This window comes from Salmo trutta, chromosome 15 (genome assembly GCF_901001165.1).
Source record: "Salmo trutta chromosome 15, fSalTru1.1, whole genome shotgun sequence".
Lineage (NCBI taxonomy): Eukaryota > Metazoa > Chordata > Actinopteri > Salmoniformes > Salmonidae > Salmo > Salmo trutta.
Window position 1 is genome coordinate 46208940 of NC_042971.1, and position 21929 is coordinate 46230868.

Here is a 21929-nt window from a genome sequence, read left to right on the forward strand (position 1 = left end):
TGAGACCCCCGCTCCATTCTGTTCTCTATTCAGATGTTACAACTGAAACATATTAGTAGCATGGTCCAAACTGTGGTATGTTGTATTGGTGGCTGGACTACAGCCAAACATACTTTGACCCTCTTCCAATCTGTGTAATGTCTGTCTATCTATATGAAGGGGTGCACATACATGCAATGTATCTTCATAGGACTTTACCTTTATAATGTGTAAAGGGTTCTCCTACTATATATCAGTGAAGGCACTGCATGGTGCTGACTAGTGTTATCCGTTTCTGTGTTCATCTCAGCTGGCGTATCAGTAACTAAAGTGCATTTGGGCAACAGGTAGCCTAGTGGTTAAGAGTGTTGTGCCAGTAACAGAAAGGTTGCTGGTTCGAATCTCCGAACCAGCTAGGTGAAAAATCTGCCATCATGCCCTTGAGCAAGGCATGTAACCCTAATTGCTCCTGTAAGTTGTTCTGGATAAGAGTGTCTGAAAATGACTAAACATGTTAAATGTAGAGGCATTAGTGAGGCCAGATGGCTCATCATCAGGCAGCCTGTGATGTCATGATTCTGTGTTAACCTGTTATAATGAACTGTGACTATGATCCTCAGTTGATTACTCTTCTCATTTACCCTGCAGGTGTGGATTTAAAAGAGCATGTTCTGAACTCACTGTATCAGTTTCCTTAGGTCTCTTCTGACTGACTGACTGACTGATCGACTGACCTCACTGACTCACTCTGCTTATACTATCAAATCTATGTTCTGAGGAGCCTTCTCCTTCTTGCTCTCTCTCTCCTCTTCCATCTCTCTCTCTCTATAAAACACCATAGCGCTTGGGCACACTGACCCACTTTCCCGCTCACACACTACTCTAATAATCTGTGCTGCTGTACTGCAGTAATGGGCTTATGTCTCTTCTATCAGACTCTGGGCTTCATTCCACAGCAGTGTTACACTCATGCCTGTATGAACACTGCATCTGCTCTGTATTCAGAATGAGTATGCATGTCTGTCTGTCCATCTGTCCATCTTTCTGTCTGTAACCAATGTGTCTGTCTGTCTGTCTGTCTGTCTGTCTGTCTGTCTGTCTGTCTGTCTGTCTGTCTGTCTGTCTGTCTGTCTGTCTGTCTGTCTGTCTGTCACTACTTGTCAGTCACAGTAGTAATGGCTGACAGGTTGTAAGGGTTTTTAGATTAGAGCATGTTAGTGACAGTTAGAGAGATTTCTCATCTGCCTGGCATCCGCCAGCAACAGCTTCACATCTTTGTCTCCTGTTTTAACCACAGAATCCTGCATAGATACTGAGGTATTAGATGTGTTAGAAAAACGTAGGACTTGTTTTATGGTTGTGTGGTTGAGTGTTTGTGTTTATGTTCATGTTAGGGTCCCTGTCCTTGAATGTTTGTGAGTGATGAAACAGCTAAGTTGTGTTCCATTTTGTTTCCTCTGTAACTATCCATCAACCAATCTGTCCTAACTCCATTACACTGTTGTACGTATTTAATATTCCACTGTACTTATACAACCATACACCTGTAATTACGGAGAAAAAAAATGTATGAAATGTATGCATTCACTACTGTAAGTCGCTCTGGATAAGAGCGTCTGCTAAATGACTGTAATGTAATGTAATGTAATGTAATGTAATTACATACAATCTTAGTCTTTTCCTCCTCTCAGACCATCACATCATCACAAGCACTCACTTTCCCATATCGGACCTGGGGGTCCTCAGTGTGTGAGTCTTTGTCTGTTTACCAGCCAGTGACTGGGTTGTATATTAGTGGTGCTGAACCCACTGTGTGGAGGCAGAGGGAGGGAGTGAGGTGTTGTTGTTCATCATGCAGCAGCAGGAGGAAGGCTGTGGGAGGCAGGTTTCACTGCACCACTAGCTTCTGTTCCTCTTCAGTTCAATCAAAGTATTGTCTTCAGATGAGATGTACTGTACTGTATACGCTCACATACACCTACATACACAGGGTCACAGGGTCTATTCATTTAGAAGGTCTTTCTCGCTCTCTTCCCCCCCTCTCACTCTCTCTTTCTCTCTCACTAACACACTCAATCTGTTTCTCTCTTTTGTCTTTCTCCATCTCTCTCCCTGTAACAAAAAGCTTTTCACTATGTCACATCAGTATCCATTTCTACTCCCCATAGCCCTCTAGCTTGGTTCAAAACCACAGCTTAATACAGTGAGCTATAGACTAGATGTGTTTTTATAGAACACTTGTCCACAGTAAACCCTGTCCTTACAGAGACTGTGTTTGACAGTAGACCTCTGGCTTTACTCTTATAGCTTTGGATTTTCCTGAGCTATATGTAATAACAGAGAGTTAGAATGGAATGAAAGTGTGCTCTGCTCATCTTTAACTGTGAACATACACTGCACACAGCCCATCAACACTTCATTTGCACTGTAGCCTTTCCCTTTGGTGCAAACCTTCGAATTGAATGTGTTTCTCTGTGCGTGGTTCTCAGACAGCTTGCAGCTTGCAGTTTTCATGAGGAGAGGTGGAATGTGTTGCCATGACGACTGGCCGAGTCATAGTGAAGACTGCACCATTCCTTAAGAAGTTGGGGGGGCGGTTATGTCTGTGGGGTGTTTGGTAGAAAGGCACTGGGAAGCGACCCAGCCCTAAGCTGCAGTGGGGCAGGGCAAGGTCAGCAGGAGGGGATCATGTGTGTCTGAAACTCTCTATCGTTTTGTCTGCGGGTATATTACCCTCAGTGAAGATGGTGTTGTTCCTGGTGCAGGTGTTTGTGAAGATTGTGATATTTATTACAAAAACATACTCTCCTCTGTTCACTACAGAGATATTCACACCCTTGCATATCTAACCATGTTCTGTTAGCTATTGTAAGGACCAAACACAGTAAAACAATACAAATAACATGCATAACTACTGACATATTATAAGATACAGTATATTTTGTGTTTGGTAATAGCAAACATGTTTCTTTGGTTATGGTAAACATGCTTGTGTTTCCCTGAATGGCGTTCAAGCACCGACCTCATGATTATAGGCCCCTGAATTTTCCCTGACCAAGGGACCTGACCAGGAAACCTCAAGGCCCTACTCATGAAGCATAAGGGGAACATGAAGTTAACACTAGTATAATACTATGGTCGTTCCACACATGGAACCCACACTACACATGCAGAGTGGGATATTTGATGCTAATATTCAGCATCATTCATTGCTCTACAACACAGTGGTCATACTAAGTGACTGTGGTGGATAACGTGTCAGAGGGGTCTATGTCTGAACTCTTCTTCTGTTTTGGTAAGTATGTCTCTGTGTGCCGTGGGTACAGTCACTGTCCTGACCTAATGAATCTGATTTTATTCAATTCTCTTTTTCATGTTGTCGCTGCATCTGCTCCATCTGTGTTTCTCCAAACAAGGTAAGAGCAAACTTTTATCTACCTTTCTTGCTCTCACTCTCTCTCTCTCTCTCTCTCTCTCTCTCTCTCTCTCTCTCTCTCTCTCTCTCTCTCTCTCTCTCTCTCTCTCTCTATCTACATTTTACATTTACATTTTAGTCATTTAGCAGACGCTCTTATCCAGAGCGACTTACAGTAGTGAATGCATACATTTCATACATATCTCTCTCTCTCTCTCTCTCTCTCTCTCTCTCTCTCTCTCGCTCTCTCTCTCTCTCTCTCTCTCTCTCTCTGTCTCTCTCTCTCTCTCTCTCTCTCTCTCTCTCTCTCTCTCTCTCTCTCTCTCTCTCTCTATCTATCTATCTATCTATCTATCTATCTATCTATCTGAGCAGTGTATGAGAGAAATTAAAAAATATGGAATGAATGTGTCGGTACCTGTATCCATAACATCTTCCTTTGGGTAAAGGACCATTCAATCATTATTGTTATGTACCTTGGAAGGGGCTTTACATCTTGTTTATGTATTCAGCTATTGAGGACCCACTCATGAATGATAAAGAAGTATCTGGTCACGTGACAAATAGTGGCATGAACATAGCGATTTGGGGCCATTTAAATTAGTATTCTTCCTCAGGAAATGCTACCAAGCTGTTTATCTAAGGAAGTATCTTTTCAGTTAGCTCGTGTTTTCCATTCCAGTGAGAGGAAACAGGCGCGCATTGTTTATGCAACTCTCGTACTGCCTATTGTCTGCCGCATGCACCAGCGTGAGCTGTCCGCCTGTGTGGCGCTGTCCACCCGCGTGGTGCTGAAATGCTCCGCTCGGTCTGTGCAGCGCGTTTGGGTCTCCTTTCTGCCTCAGCGCACCTATTTTCAGGGATTGAATAATGTGGTGCTGCAGAAGTGGGTCTTATTCTGCCACTGATCATCGTGATGAAATACGACTATACTTATGTTTTGTCGACCTGGCCCATATTACATGACACTGTGATATGGTTTATGAGCATGATTCATAATTAAAACGTTATTTCATCTAAAGCTGTAATTCGAGCTCCCGCAGTTTCCAGTGAGATTAGATGATCTATGTCCCCTGGTCGTAGCCTATTGTCGTTAAAAATCAGTGTGAACGAATTGATATTGTGGTGGTTAGACACATAGTTTAAAGACACAGATAGGACAAATCTCTATAGCCTAAAGACATAGATAGGACAAATCTCTATAGCCTAAAGACACAGATAGGACAAATCTCTATAGCCTAAAGACACAGATAGGACAAATCTCTATAGCCTAAAGACACAGATAGGACAAATCTCTATAGCCTAAAGACATAGATAGGATAAATCTCTATAGCCTAAAGACACAGATAGGACAAATCTCCATAGCCTAAAGACACAGATAGGACAAATCTCTATAGCCTAAAGACACAGATAGGACAAATCTCTATAGCCTAAAGACACAGATAGGACAAATCTCTATAGCCTAAAGACACAGATAGGACAAATCTATATAGCCCAAAGTCATAGATAGGACAAATCTATATAGCCCAAAGACATAGATAGGACAAATCTTTATAGCCCAAATACATAGATAGGACAAATCTTTATAGCCTAAAGACACAGATTTAAACTATCTTTGCTAAATACTTCCTCAATCAGTTCGATAGGCAAATTAGTAAAATAATGAAATACACTGAGTGTACAAAACATTAGGAACACCTTCCTAATATTGAGTTGCACCCCCCCCCCCCCCCCTTTGTCCTCAGAACAGCCTCCATTCGTTGAGGCATGGACTCTACAAGGTGTTGAAAGCCTTCACAGGAATGCTGGACCATGTTGACTCCAATGCTTCTCACAGTTGTGTCAAGTTGGCTGGATGTCCTTTGGGTGGTGGACCATTCTTCATACACACGGGAAACTGCTGAGCGTGAAAAACCAGCTGCATTGTAATTCTTGCCACTCAAACCGGTGTGCCTGGTACCTACTACCATACCCCGTTCAAAAGGCACTCAAATCTTTTGTTTAGCCTATTCACCCTCTGAATGGCACAGATACACAATCCATGTCTCAAGGCTTAAAAATCCCTCTAATCTGTCTCCTCCCCTTCATCTACACTGACTGAAGTGGATTTAACAGGTGACATCAATAAGAGATCATAGATTTCACCTGGATTCAGCTGGTCAGTTTATGTCATGGAAAGTGTATGTTTTCTTAATATTTTGTACACTCAGTGTATGTACTACCGCTATGTAAATACACACTACTAAATCGTGTGTGTGTTCGTGTGCGTGCATGTGTGCGTGTATGTGTGAGTGAAACCTCTATCCTCCTCTTCACTCCCCTCTCTCACGATCCTTTCATTCCCAGCCCGTTACTCCCCCTCCCGTTCAGATTGAGCAGGCTACTGGGATTAGACGTGTGTGTGTGAGGGGATGAGAGAGACTGGCTTCCTGCTCCTTATGACGCGCTATGAGAACACCACTAGGCTGTGCTTCACTCTCATTGCCACACGACGGCAGAAAGACTACAGTAAACGGAGGGCTTAAAAGGATACAGTTCTGCTATAATAATAATATTCATAATAATACTAGTAATAATAATAAACATAATATAGGCCTATGTTTGCATTCATCATTTATTATTTATTTCATAATTTATAGAATTACCACATCTGTTTACTAAAGTAGCACCTTTATTACTTCTGAATCAAAGTAACATATTTTATTGTGAGTGAATACATTGTGCTGCTCATCTGTTTCTGTGTTTTAAGCGTTCTTCTCCAGTGTAAACATAGTGTGCCTTTAAGATCAAGTGAATCAGTGATTGGTCTGTAGCAGAGTGTTCTTTGCACCAATACTGTGTAGAGCCATACAAAGGGATCTACTCCCTCCCCTCAGCCTCAGCATCTCATCCTTTAGCCTACAATGCTCAGATCTGGGAGCTACTCTTGCACTGACTGGAAACAAAACACAGTCTGTTTGAACTTCGTGGAAATGTGTACGGGGAATACCTTTTATTTCCATATTGTGGGATGGTATTTCCTGCGAACAGGAGACTGACTCAATGGAACAAAGGACAATGAGTATTCGTGTTCTTTTGAAGTGGCAAGTGTTCTGGATTTATCAATTTGTTCTCCTGTGGAATACAATAGAGGCACAGATTCGATACACCATACCTGAGGAATTGAACGTGGGCTCTGTTGTTGGGAATATAGCTAAGGACTTTGGTTTGGGAATATCTGAGCTTTATGACCGTAAACTAAGGATAGCCTCTGATGCTGGTAAGCAGTATTTCAGTGTGGATTTGGAAAATGGTGAACTGGTTGTCAATGAGAGGATAGACCGAGAGGAGTTATGTGGAGAGAGCGTCCCTTGTCTGTTACCATTGGAGGTTATAGTTGAAAATCCCCTACAGCTGCATCGCATTGAAATCGACATACAGGATATAAATGATCATTCTCCGAGTTTCCTTACAAATGAAAGGGTTTTGAAAATAGCTGAGTCTATCACTGCAGGTGCGAAGTTCACAATGGAAAGCGCATATGACCCTGACGTAGCCTCAAACTACTTACGGTCCTATAGTGTCAGTGATAATGATCATTTCTTGTTAAATGTGAAGACCCAAGATGGCACACAAATACCAGAGCTTGTACTGAAGACTTCATTAGACAGAGAGAAGAAGGCAGTTCATAAGCTCGTGCTCACCGCTGTAGACGGAGGGAATCCTGCGCGATCTGGCACCTCTGAAATCACCGTCATAGTGTTAGATATTAACGATAATGCACCCCAATTTGAAAGACAATTTTATGAAGTATCTGTCGCTGAGAATACACCAGTTGGCACTACGGTTCTAAACGTCAAAGCAACTGATTCTGACGAAGGACTAAATGGAGCGATCGAGTATTTCTTTGCAGACCAAACCCCCGATACAATATTGTCATTACTTGATGTTGGTTCTAATACTGGAGATGTAACTATCAAAGGGAAGCTTGATTATGAAGTAACACATTTGCATAAATTCGACATAATGGCAAAAGATAAAGGCAATCCACAAATGGAGGGACAATGCAGTATAAAGATAAAGATTGCTGATGTTAATGATAATGCCCCTGAAATTATTATAACCTCACTCACCAGTCCAATACCGGAGAATTCATCCCCTGGGATGGTTATTGCATTGATTAGCGCTAAAGACTTAGATGGTGGTGAGAATGGCAAAGTAAAGTTAAACATGACACCGGGCTCACCGTTCACCCTGAAGCCCTCCGTCTCCAACCATTACGCACTGGTGACCAACGGCCCATTAGACCGAGAGACGTTCCCGGAGTATGATGTTGTCATAACTGCAGTTGATTCAGGGTCCCCACCTTTATCTACAAAGAAAACCGTGACTGTGGAAATCCTAGATGTAAATGACAATCCTCCAGTGTTTTCCCAGACCTTGTATACTGTTTACGTTAAAGAAAATGGCACCCCGGGATCTATGCTGAGCTCAGTGTCCGCCTCTGATACAGACATGGGTGAGAATGCCAAGATCTCCTATTCTATATTAGACTCTACAGTACAAGACGTGTCAGTCTCCTCCTATATGTACATCAACTCAGATAACGGCAGCATCTACAGCATGCACTCGTTTGACTATGAGACTCTGAAGGTGTTTCAGATTCAGGTGCAGGCAAAGGACCACGGCTCTCCGTCTCTGAGCAGCAACACCACGGTTCATGTTTTTATCCTGGACCAGAACGACAATGTCCCCGCTGTTATTTACCCCTCCGCTGTCATGGGCTCTGTCTCCCATCAGAAGATGCCCCGGTCCGCTAAAGCAGGCCACCTCGCAACTAAGATATCGGCAGTGGACGCAGACTCGGGCCATAATGCCTTGATTTCCTATAGGCTGACGGAGGCCACAGACTCGTCTCTGTTCAGTGTGAATCTTTACACAGGTGAGGTGAGGACTAAACGCGCTGTTTCAGAGCAGGATAACTCCTCTCAGAGGCTGCTTATAGAGATAAAGGACAATGGGGATCCGGTCCAGTCCGCCACAGTCACAGTCAATATACTGTTAGAGGACGGGCTACACGAGCCCATATCGGACTACCGCCAGAAAACAGCAGAGCCCAGCAGGAGAAACAGTAAAATCACCTTTTATTTGATCATCTCTCTGGCCTCAGTGTCCGTCTTGTCTTTGTTAACCTTTGTCATCTTAGTGGTGAAGTGCGTTAGAAACAGTAGGAGCAGCTCGAGTTGCTGTATCAGACGGGCTGACTCTGATGGATACAAGAATCGCAACAGAAACCTGCAGATCCAGCTGAATACTGACGGCCCTATTAAGTATGTGGAGGTCCTGGGAGGGGACATGTTGTCTCAGAGCCAGTCGTTCAGGTCGTATCTCTCTCCGATGTCAGAGTTCAGTGATTTCACCCTCGTTAAGCCCAGCAGCACCACTGACTTTAAGGAAATTATCAACGTGCTTGATGCATCTTTACCTGATAGTACGTGGACGTTCGAGAGCCAACAGGTGAGCACAATTCCTGCTTAAATGAGGGTTATGATATGTCCAGTTTTTGTAATATATTGCTATGCATTTTCCACTACATTAGATTAGAACACATTTTGTATACTTTCATTTGATATGTGTTGATGTTGATAGTAGGTTTCAAGCAAGTTAATGACAGTTTTCCCCGCTCGTTTGAGTAGTTATTTTGTCAACCATTATGAGGCTGTATAAACTGCATACAGGCAATTCCATGGTAATAGGGATGAATATGGGTAACCGGGATCCCGGGACTGTCCTGGGAAAATTCTTCACATTTCCCCCCAAAAATAAAATGACAAGACCCAGGAAATTACAAAAAATGTCCCCAATGTCGCACTGATGGAATTCCACAAAATACCCAACATGCACAGCAGAAGATTACCAAAAATAAATAGCACAACCGGTTGTCGCATAGAAGCATAGCCTTTACCATATTTACCTCACAAACTCGCCATAAATTCAAAGCACACGCATAATTGACACTGCAGGACTGCACACACAACCCGAATGCAGTTAATAAACCCTACTGGAAACCCCTAGAATATAAAATAATATGTGTCTCGTTGAGCAGGCCTGGGCAACTCCAGTCCTATGGGCCTGATTGGTGTCACACTTTTCCCCAGCCCCAGCTAAAACACCTGACTCCAATAATCAAATAATCATGATATTCAGTTCAAAATACAATTCGTTTAAATCAGGTGTGTTTGCTAGGGATGGGGGGAACGTGTGACCCGACCAGGCCCCGAGAACTGGAATTGCCCAGGCCTGCTTTAGACAGTCACAAATTTGACAGGCCTATGCACAATTCACTACATCTCTGTCACAGTCATTAAGTCTGTTAACAATTCAGAGAGGGATGAGGGGAAATGCTATATCTTCTTCTGTCCTGAAGCCTAGGCTATTTTCCTATCCAGGCCCAAACCCAATGAAACGCAAAATCCTACTCCTGTCTCGCATGAAAATTCCTATTTCATAGGTTGCATTATCACAGCACGTCTCTCGCATATGCATGTCAAAATACTTTTATAACATTTCCTCCGCTTCTCTGCGCTGTCTCGTTCAAATGAGAGCTTCGGTAGAGAATGTATGATCAACAAACGATCTGATAGTATATATCGATATTTGTATAACATAGTTGGTGTCACGTCCTGGCCAGTATAACGGTTAATTGTCATTTTAGTTTGGTCAGGACGTGGCAGAGGGTATTTGTTTTATGTGGTTCGGGGTGGTGTTTTGGTAAAAGGGCGTTTGATTTAGTATTTCCGGGTTTATGGTTTATGGTCTATGTTTATGTATTTCTATGTGTTGTCTAGTGAGTGTGTTTCTATGATTGGTTAATTGGGGTTGGGACTCTCAATTGAAGGCATGTGTTTTCCCTTTGTCTTTGATTGAGAGTCCAATATATTAGGGTGTGTTTGTCTGTCATTTGTGGGAGATTGTTCCTTGTCTAGCATGTATGAGCATGAGCATGAGCATGAGCATGAGCATGAGCATGAGCATGAGCATGAGCATGAGCATGAGAAGACTGTTCGGTGATCGTGAGTTTGGTTTGTTGTTTTTTGCGTTCATTTTGATTTAATAAATGAACAAACAGTCCTGCTGCATTTTGGTCCTCCTTCACCAGCGATAACAGTGACAGTTGGTCCCCGTTAAGATACCTTGATATTTAAACTATTTCCACTCTTCATCAAATATAGGAGATATTCTGTTATTCGTTGAAGGAGATTATCTAGCAAGTTTAGAAACTTTGGTCATTTAACTTTTGTTTGACTGCCATTGCAAAGTTTGTATGATTTGACAATTGTATGCTTTGGGTGCGCTCTGTGTCGAGATAACCTACTGCTGAAATGCTCTGAATTCATTGAGGAACATGATACTGCTAGGAATTGATGAACGACCTATTTCGCAATTCATAACAATCTCATTGGCCAACACAGATAGTTACTCTATCATTACTACATTTCAGTCTCCATAGTGGCACAGCCAAACCAACAAGGTGGCGTAGTGCCCTTCTTATTTGAGGGGAACCCTGCCATAGTGACCATATCTTGGTTTTTAACACTTTAACCTTCTACTGCTGTCGGCTAAATCAGGGTCACACAGAGTGTTTCTTGGTAGTCTTAATCAAATCTACTTTGAAGCAAAACTATACACCTCACACACATGGTTAAGGGCTTAAAAAGAAGGAGAAGAAGAAGACGGCATCCCGATTGACGCAACGTCTCGACACGGCATCACAGAAGATGCCACAAACCATACAACTTTATGCACAAGGACGACAAGGACGACTTTTAACAATTTCCACAGAACATTTTACAAAAACACATTTACTTAAAAAACATCTTGATTCGTTTTTCATTCTCTTACCAAACTTTGGATCCGCACTGCTCTTCAAGTAAATATGTTTTTGTAACATTTTCTGTGGAAATTGTTAAAAGTCTTCATTGTGCATAGAGTTCTATGGTTTGTTTAACGTTGCAATCATTGGTTTTTGTTTGGCACACATTTTAAAGTGAAAACTCGGAGTCTCAACATAACTATGCTACTATGGAATTGCCCATAGCCTAACATGCTGACCACACCGCTCGCATTACAAAATAAATGTACACATACATGTTATTCAATCATTACACCCACATGCTCAACGAGCGTCTATGTAGCCAGGTACTAAAATAGAACTTGCTTTGTGACGCTCAACGAGCATCTATGTAGCCAGGTACTAAAATAGAACTTGGTTTGTGACGCTCAACGAGCGTCTATGTAGCCAGGCACTAAAATAGAACTTGGTTTGTGACGCTCAACGAGCATCTATGTAGCCAGGCACTAAAATAGAACTTGCTTTGTGACGCTCAACGCTCTGCAAGTCCAGCATCTGCCATCTCATCATTGTTTTTTAGGAGCATATTCCCACGTGGGTGATTGAAAGATGAAGTGGGGTCCACACTGTAAAAAATATTGTGCCCCTTTTACTTAAAAATGTTTTGGTAACTATTTGCATCAGCTGTTTAAGTAAATCCAACAAGGAGGATATTTTAAGTATAATAGGCTTCGCTTTTAGTGTATTACAAACTCAAATATATTAAGTTCAAACAACTAACTGGATCTCAAAAATTCCTTTCAATTTTAATTTTATCAGGTTCAGAACAGTTCTTTTTTTGTTTGACCTGCTTAAGTCCTTCAAGTCCCAGAACGAATGTTAGAAGTTTGATATACTTACTGTAATCAGTTACAAACTAATATTGTAAATTTAATTTGCTGGATTTTCTCAGTATCATAACTGATATTCTATGTTTTATCTACAAATGTTTTTGCTCAGTTACTTATCGTACTCAGGTTAGTAAAATGTATTTAAATTGGGTTCCTACTACTCAAATATATACTCACAACTATACTTAAAAAGCTGATGCAAATAGTTACCTCAACATACTTGGGATAATTTACTCCAAATTATTATTTCTATACAAAGGAATATGCAAAACGAAACAACAGTGTTCACCTTCAAAACCTTTATTTATAATAAAATAAATGTTATCATTTTATAATTTCTTCAAACTCAAATTGCCCTTTAAACCCTACTCCTTGGGCACTTTTGGAGAGCTCATTATTATGTAATCTGTAAGCATTCTGGGTATAACTCCACCTTGCCTCCTGAGGCAAAGTCACATCCAGATAGATGGTACCTGACTACAAATCATTTCAGAGCTTCACAACTGCATAAGGTTTAGGTGATCGTTTGGGATTAGCACTTTACACAAAGCGCACTATGAACTTTAGCTCAAATACCTCATTCAAACTGTTTTAGATTAATCAAAACATGGGTTTAAAAAAACGAATTACACATATTGTTACAAAATACAGTGGCAATAAAAAGTATGTGAACACTTCGGAATTACCTGGATTTCTGCATAGTCATCACATTTGATCTGATCTTCATCTCAGTCATAACAATAGACAAACACAGTGTGCTTAAACTAGTGACACAAATTATTGTATTTTACTTGTCTATATTGAATAGATAATTAAAAAATTCACAGTGTAGGTTGGAAAAAGTATGTGAACCCCTGGGCTAATGATTTCTCCAAAAGCTAATTGGAGTCAGGAGTCAGCTAACCCGGAGTCCAATCAATGAGACGATATTGGAGATGTTGGTCAGAGCTGCCCTGCCCTATAAAAAACTGTTATAGTATTTGAGCAACCCAAGCTAGCTAATTACATTTCCATAAATGTTTAACGTTTTCGACCTGTCCCAAAAATTAAAATAGTTGGTTTAGAATTTGTTTTGATATTTCAACCTGCGTGTCCTGATCGCGTCTGGTGTGGGGGGACAAAATCAACATGCGCGCGGTCTGTCAGCATGTAGCAGCTCTGACTTGGTGCTGTCCAAGGTCCTGAAACGGAAGTCAATAGTTCTGCTGACGGGCTGAGATGTGATTGTTTTGTTGCTGTCAGGTTTGCTTCAGGGAGACCCCTGAGTGAATATTTGTCCACTTCATCATTGTATACACCCCCTCATTAAAACATCAGCTAGTAAAACACCTCGTTTGTTTTGTGTCTGTAAACAAACCATTAGAGAATTGTTTATCTTTATTTACAGTTTTAATACGAAAATAAACGCCATTATTGCATCAATAGGATACGTCACAAAATATTGGGGACCAACTGTTATGCTTCAATGTTTTGTTTTTAAAGTAGTAGACCTAACAGAACGAATTTTGTTGCATTCTACTTCTAATTGGGCCTTCCATTTTTTTTATTAGCGTCCAAGGAAAAACAGTTGATTTATTTTTTTCTGATTTTAGAGCATACTACATGGTCTTTGTCATTTACCTTAGCCTGGGCCTGTACTGCTGCTTTAATGCAGCACTGGTCCCAGTCATAATCTATTGGAGCTCTGAGCACCAATACCATGCAGCTTTGTACAAAGAGATCTACTCCCTCCCCCAGCTCACAGCACAGTAACCCATGCAATGCACAGAACTGGGAGAGACGGAGCTACGCTCACATCGATACAGTGAATGGGAATATTTTTGAAATATTTTGTGCTTGAATGATACTGGAATGTTCATGATCTAATTGTTTAATATTGCGATGTATTGCAATCCAAGAACTTCGTTTGCATCAAATGTACATCTTCTTTGGAAATGGGGATTGTAAGGATACATATTCTGCCTAAAGGGGCGTTCTGGTTGGTTTTTCTGCTGTGGAATACAATAGAAGCGCAGATCCGCTACACTATTCCAGAGGAATTGAAAGAAGGATCTATAGTTGGTAATATTGCAAAGGATCTTGGTTTGGAAGCATTTGAGATGTCTGTGCGAAAATTAAGGATAGCCTCCGAGGCTGATAAGCAGTATTTCAGTGTGGATTTGGGAAAAGGCGAGTTGGTTGTCACTGAGAGGATAGACAGAGAGAGTCTGTGCGGACAAAGCGCCAGCTGTCTGTTACCACTGCAGGTTGTTATTGAGGATCCCCTCCAGCTTTACCGAGTTGAGGTGGAAGTCCAGGATATCAATGACAATGGCCCAGTCTTTCTTTCTACCGAACGTGTTCTTAATATTGCAGAATCTACAGCGACTGGGGCACGATTTCCACTTACAGGTGCAAAAGATCCTGATGTGGGCTCCAATTCCCTCAGCTCATACAAATTAAATCAAAATGACTTGTTTGTTTTAAATGTTAAGACAAGTAGAGATGGGACGAAAATACCAGAGTTAGTTTTACAAAAAGCACTAGACAGAGAGAAACAGGCCGTTCATCAGCTTGTGCTGACAGCATTAGATGGGGGTAGCCCTGCCCGTTCAGGGACTACGGATGTCACTGTTCAAGTTGTAGATATCAATGACAATGCCCCAATCTTTGAGAAATCGCTTTATGAATCTTCTTTACGAGAAAATTCACCGGAAAGTACAGTGGTGATAATCGTTAAAGCCGCTGATGCTGACGATGGTGCTAATGGAGTGGTACAATACTCTTTTGCTGAGCAGACGCCAGACTTCATACATGAAATGTTTTCTATTGACTCTGAGACTGGACAGATCACTGTGACTGGCAGTCTGGATTACGAAGAGAGTCACACTTATGAATTGAATATCCGCGCAACAGACAAAGCCGTCGCCTCTTTGGAAGGGCACTGCTCTGTTCAGATAGATGTATTAGATGTGAACGATAACGCACCTGAAATAGTCCTGACCTCTTTACCTAACCCTGTGAAAGAAGATGCTCCTTTAGGAACAGTTGTTGCTTTGATAGGCGCGAAAGATCTAGATTCAGTGGGTAATGGGAAGGTCCGTGTGAGTTTACTAGGTACATATCCATTTAAACTGAAAACGTCGTTTGCTGACAATTATGCAATAGTTACAGACTCTAAACTCGACAGAGAGGAACTTTCTGAATATAAGCTGAAAATTATCGCCTCTGATTCGGGCTCCCCTCCCCTTACTTCACAAAAGGACGTTATTGTACGAGTTTTAGACGTGAATGACAATCCTCCAATTTTCTCTCAGCTGTCTTACACTGTCTATGTCAGAGAGAACAATGCTGCTGGGTCAATAATGTGTTCAGTGTCCGCTACAGATCCAGATATAGGTGAGAATGCAAAGATCTCCTATTCTATATTAGACTGTACAGTACAAGACGTGTCAGTCTCCTCCTATATTTACATCAACTCAGATAACGGCAGCATCTACAGCATGCACTCGTTTGACTATGAGACACTGAAGGTGTTTCAGATTCAGGTGCAGGCAAAGGACCACGGCTCTCCGTCTCTGAGCAGCAACACCACGGTTCATGTTTTTATCCTGGACCAGAACGACAATGTCCCCGCTGTTATTTACCCCTCCGCTGTCATGGGCTCTGTCTCCCATCAGAAGATGCCCCGGTCCGCTAAAGCAGGCCACCTCGCAACTAAGGTATCGGCAGTGGACGCAGACTCGGGCCACAACGCCTTGATTTCATATAGGCTGACGGAGGCCACAGACTCGTCTCTGTTCAGTGTTAGTCTTTACACAGGGGAGGTGAGGACTAAACGCGCTGTTTCAGAGCAGGATGACTCCTCTCAGAGGCTGCTTATAGAGATAAAGGACAATGGGGATCCGGTCCAGTCCACCACAGTCACAGTCAATATACTGTTAGAGGACGGGCTACAAGAACCCATCTCGGAATACCGCCAGAAAACAGCAGAGCCCAGCAGGAGAAACAGTAAAATCACCTTTTATTTGATCATCTCTCTGGCCTCAGTGTCCGTCTTGTCTTTGTTAACCTTTGTCATCTTAGTGGTGAAGTGCGTTAGAAACAGTAGGAGCAGCTCGAGTTGTTGTATCAGACGGGCTGACTCTGATGGATACAAGAATCCCAACAGAAACCTGCAGATCCAGCTGAATACTGACGGCCCTATTAAGTATGTGGAGGTCCTGGGAGGGGACATGTTGTCTCAGAGCCAGTCGTTCAGGTCGTATCTCTCTCCAATGTCAGAGTTCAGTGATTTCACCCTCGTTAAGCCCAGCAGCACCACTGACTTTAAGGAAATTATAAACGTGATTGACGCATCTTTACCTGACAGTACGTGGACATTCGAGAGCCAACAGGTGAGGATATTGTTTGGATTCGTCATTTTAGCTTCCATTGGTAGATGTCTACGCCCTATGCATAATACCTCTGTGTGGTTTCATAAATATGTTTCCTGCAATGTCCTACCATTTTTTGTATCCTTTGGAAATCGTTAACAACTTAATTAATTATTTGAATTGTCCATGTCTTGAATTAGTTTGTGCTATTCTGTTTATCTTCTCTGTTGCATTTTGGTGTTGTCCACTACCGTGACGCTGAACTGAAAGCAAATGCATGAATTCTTCGTCACGTTGATGGCCTGTTTAATTGGTAGATTTTTACAGCTGAGATGGCTGCGCTGTTTCAGAAATAGTTCTCCTGCCTTTTCTTTACATTTTACTTGTACTTTTGTTTTTGACTTACGTTATGCACGTGTTCTCTAGCAATTATTTGAACTGTTCACGTCTTGAATTGGTTTTTACACAGTTGTTCAGTTTGCCTTTGTTTTTCAGTTTGGCGCTGTCCACCTTCTTGGTACTGAAAACAAAAACGAACGCCAGTATTTTTCCTCACGTTGATTCTGATCATGTATGTTCTGTCAGTATATAGTGTTTATGATTTTGGATACATTTTCATACATATAGGAGGTTTTGTTCTATTTTAGAACTGTGTTTTTCAATAATACACAGTACATAAAATTGTTGTACTGTAGTTTTCACATGAACGTCAATATGCTATTTTGACAGTATTATTCACCCATTGTTCAAAATGCATGAAGATAACGCTATAATTAAACATTGTAATGGATCAAAATAGTCACCATTTACTCCTAAAAGTGAAGGGTTCCATGTGCGTCTCACAGTCAATTTGTGAAGTTCTATTGTCATGAGTTACACTCTTCCTGTTTTATCACAGATTCCATTGATGATTAAATGTTTTAGAACTTTAAAAAAACACTTCATGGCATTCAGACCAAATAATTAGCCTATGATTTTTATGTCCACGAAAATGCAATCTAGTCAAGCCAGTCAGTATGTAGTGCTTCCTATTACAGTGTTTCCGAGCTCCAGTTTTTGAGTACCGCATCAGCTCGCATTGTTGTTGTAGCAACAGACAAACTCACCTGATCCAACTCATTCAGGGCTTGATGATTAGTTGACAAGTTCAATCAGGTGTGCTTGTCTGGGGACACAACAAAAATGTGTGCTGTTCGGGATACTGGAGGACTGGACAAACACAGGTTTATAGCATTAACTCTCATCCTCTATCTTCTGTTGCACTGTTTCTTTAATTCAGGACTGATTCTGGTGGTAATTATTGGACCTCTGTAATCGAATCATAAACTGAACTGTACAAAGAGATCTAGTCCCACCCCAACCACACCGCTGCATCCCTTACCATGCACAGAGCTGGGAGAGACAAATCTGGGCGCACATCGATGTACATGTAGCCCATTGGATTTATTCCCGTTTTTACATTGTTCATTTAATAATTTACGGGATATTTGCAATTGCGTTGCGTTCTCTTGCGATGTGTGACGAATCAAGTCCTTTGTCTATTGCACACTATTTGTGGAGATGTGGACGCTAGCAAAGACTAAGGTTTTGCCATGGCTGGCGCTGTGGATGTTCTTTCTCTTGTGGAGTACAATAGAGGCGCAGACTCGATACACCATTCCTGAGGAATTGAAAGCGGGCTCTGTTGTTGGGAATATAGCTAAAGACTTGGGCTTGGAAATCTCAAAGATCTCTGATCGTAAATTGAGGATAGCCTTGGAGGGTGCTAAGCAGTATTTCAGTGTGGATTTGGGAAAGGGCGAACTAATTGTTAATGAGAGAATAGACCGAGAGAGGCTATGCGGACTAAGCGGCAGTTGTTTGTTACCCCTGGAGCTTATCATTGAGGATCCACTGCAATTTTATCGGATCGAGGTGGAAATACAGGATTTAAATGACAATTCTCCACGTTTCATGTCAGACGAGAACACTATAAAAGTGTCCGAATCAACTCTCCCTGGCGTTCGGTTTCGTTTGGAAACGGCACAGGACCTTGACGTTGGAGTCAATGCTTTACGCTCATATGCTCTGAATAAAAATGACTTATTTGCTTTGAAAGTTAAAAACAATAAAGACGGCACAAAAGTTCCTGAGCTAATTCTGGAAAAGGCTGTAGACCGGGAACAGCAACCCGTGCACAATCTAATTCTTACCGCGTTTGATGGAGGTACTCCAGCAAGATCTGGAACTACGCAAATTGCAGTGCTGGTGCTAGACATAAATGACAATGCGCCCATTTTTGAGCAAGACTTATACGAAATCCAAATGAGCGAAAGTACAGCTCCCGGGACATTAGTATTGACGGTTAGAGCCAACGACTTGGATGAAGGCACAAACAGTAAAATAGAGTATTCATTCGAATCACATACAGCAGACTCCATTCAAACGCTATTTGTTATAAATCAAGACACTGGAGAAATTACTTTATTACAGTCATTAGATTACGAGATAAGTCCTTCGTTTAAATTTGATGTATGCGCTGCAGACAAAGGTACGCCATCTATGGAGAGCCACAGCAGCGTTCAAGTGACTGTAGTCGATGTTAATGATAACCCACCCGAGATCACCATCACCTCCATACCCAAACCCGTTAGAGAGGATGCCCCAGTAGGAACTACGGTAGCTCTGATTAGTGCCAAGGATTTAGACTCTGGGGACAATGGTAAGGTCTCCCTTCGTATGTCTTTTGATTATCCTTTCAAATTAAACCCCTCGTTTTCTAACCATTACACACTAGTGACAGATTCAACATTAGACCGAGAAACATTCCCTGAATACCATATTGAGCTTGAAGCATCGGATTCAGGGTCCCCACCTCTCAACTCAAATAAAATAATAACAGTGAATATTTTAGACGTGAATGACAACCCTCCAATTTTCTCCCAAACATCTTACACTGTTTATGTCAGAGAGAACAATGCTGCTGGGTCAATAATGTGTTCAGTGTCCGCTACAGATCCAGATATAGGTGAGAATGCAAAGATCTCCTATTCTATATTAGACTGTACAGTACAATACGTGTCAGTCTCCTCCTATATTTACATCAACTCAGATAACGGCAGCATCTACAGCATGCACTCGTTTGACTATGAGACACTGAAGGTGTTTCAGATTCAGGTGCAGGCAAAGGACCACGGCTCTCCGTCTCTGAGCAGCAACACCACGGTTCATGTTTTTATCCTGGACCAGAACGACAATGTCCCCGCTGTTATTTACCCCTCCGCTGTCATGGGCTCTGTCTCCCATCAGAAGATGCCCCGGTCCGCTAAAGCAGGCCACCTCGCAACTAAGGTATCGGCAGTGGACGCAGACTCGGGCCATAATGCCTTGATTTCCTATAGGCTGACGGAGGCCACAGACTCGTCTCTGTTCAGTGTGAATCTTTACACAGGTGAGGTGAGGACTAAACGCGCTGTTTCAGAGCAGGATGACTCCTCTCAGAGGCTGCTTATAGAGATAAAGGACAATGGGGATCCGGTCCAGTCCACCACAGTCACAGTCAATATACTGTTAGAGGACGGGCTACACGAGCCCATATCGGACTACCGCCAGAAAACAGCAGAGCCCAGCAGGAGAAACAGTAAAATCACCTTTTATTTGATCATCTCTCTGGCCTCAGTGTCCGTCTTGTCTTTGTTAACCTTTGTCATCTTAGTGGTGAAGTGCGTTAGAAACAGTAGGAGCAGCTCGAGTTGTTGTATCAGACGGGCTGACTCTGATGGATACAAGAATCCCAACAGAAACCTGCAGATCCAGCTGAATACTGACGGCCCTATTAAGTATGTGGAGGTCCTGGGAGGGGACATGTTGTCTCAGAGCCAGTCGTTCAGGTCGTATCTCTCTCCAATGTCAGAGTTCAGTGATTTCACCCTCGTTAAGCCCAGCAGCACCACTGACTTTAAGGAAATGATAAACGTGCTTGACGCATCTTTACCAGACAGTGCGTGGACTTTCGAGAGTCAACAGGTGAGAATAAAAAAGTAATTCGTTTAATATATTTCTTCTCTTGATTCGATCTAATTTTAGTAATAACGTTGTGTATTGTGTTTAGAGGTTTATTGTACTGTCTTTAATCAGAAATGCGCCTGCCGCATTCTTGTGTGTGACACTGTCCACCGCTTTGGGCCTGAAATGGAAAATCCACCATTATTCTAACAATGTCGTTTTAAATTGGCAACCTAGCATTACATTGCCAACGTGTTAATATATTCTGGATTTCATCGAAATACATTTAATTTTCAGCTTTCAAAACGACTCTTATGTGTATTATATTTATTTCGTTCCACACCATGAATTTGGTGCTCACATTTGTTGAAACAGATTGTTTACCTTCTTGACTGGCTTTGAGGTCAGGATGTGTCTTTGTCTTCAAAAGTAGCTTTGTGTCATATCCATTATGACGTTCTAGACTGCCTCTGAAGTTATGTGTTTGTTACATTGTGATATTTTGCCGCTCTGGCATTGTGTGATATTCATAATTACGACTTAGAATACACCTGACGTCATGTGCATCACTGTTACATTATGACGTTATGACGTGGAAAGCATAAGGACAATAACAGGATTAGCTAATGTAATAGATCTAACCATGAATCATTTAACATGTGGCTGTTAAATCTACTCATCATAATTAGGAGGGCTATTCATAACAGCTCCTCTCACTGTTGCTTCATGGTCTGCACTGTTTCTTTAGGGAGCAGTGCTGCTGATCACAACCATAATCCATTGGAGCGCTGTGCACCAATCACGTGCTGAACTGTGCAAATAGATCTAGTCCCTCCCCTCCCCGAGCCACAGAACCATAACCCTAACAACGCACAGATGAGCTGGGAGAGAGGGAGCTGCAATATCACTAGGACGGTGATGACAAACCATTTTCAGATGTTAACCAAAATGATACCTGGATAATTTATAATCCAACATTTTCTGGCAATGTATAGCAAACCACCTTGTCTACCCAGTCTACGTTTTGTGAAAAAATGGGGATTCCTATCGGAATTATGTTTTTTCCTTTGCGGACGCTTTGGATGTTATTTCTCTTGTGGAATACAATAGAGGCGCAGACACGATACACCATTCCTGAGGAACTAAATGTGGGATCCCTGGTTGGGAACATAGCGATGGATCTGGGTTTGGGAATCTCTGAGATATCTGAACGAAAACTGAGGATAGCCTCGGAGGGTGGTAAGCAGTATTTCAGCGTGGATTTGGGAAAAGGCGAGCTCGTTGTCAATGAGAGAATAGACAGAGAGAATCTGTGCGGACAAAGCGCCAGCTGTATGTTGCCTTTAGAGGCTATAGTACAAAACCCACTACAGCTCCATCGTGTTGAAATTGAGTTACAGGATATAAATGACAATTTTCCAGTTTTTCAAAACAATCAAAATATTCTAAATATTGCCGAATCTACATTGACAGGT

The 21929-nt window shown here is 41.9% G+C and overlaps 1 protein-coding gene across 11 annotated transcripts in view; it reads left to right on the top strand.

The window, feature by feature from the left end:
- LOC115149152 (protocadherin gamma-C5) overlaps positions 1-21929 on the top strand; it is a 61958-nt gene that overhangs the window by 18838 nt on the left and 21191 nt on the right. For 2 of the 11 annotated variants that reach the window (XM_029691717.1, XM_029691721.1), the window contains exon 1: positions 13896-16491. The exons of 6 other annotated variants lie outside the window; for them this stretch is intronic. In XM_029691717.1, the coding sequence (XP_029547577.1) occupies positions 14050-16491 (2442 nt within the window). In that variant the 5' untranslated portion in view covers positions 13896-14049. Of the gene's footprint in view, positions 1-6196; positions 8891-13895; positions 16492-19180; positions 20476-21929 lie in introns of those variants that run through there. 3 more of the 11 variants (XM_029691723.1, XM_029691724.1, XM_029691714.1) reach the window with 2 other exon arrangements.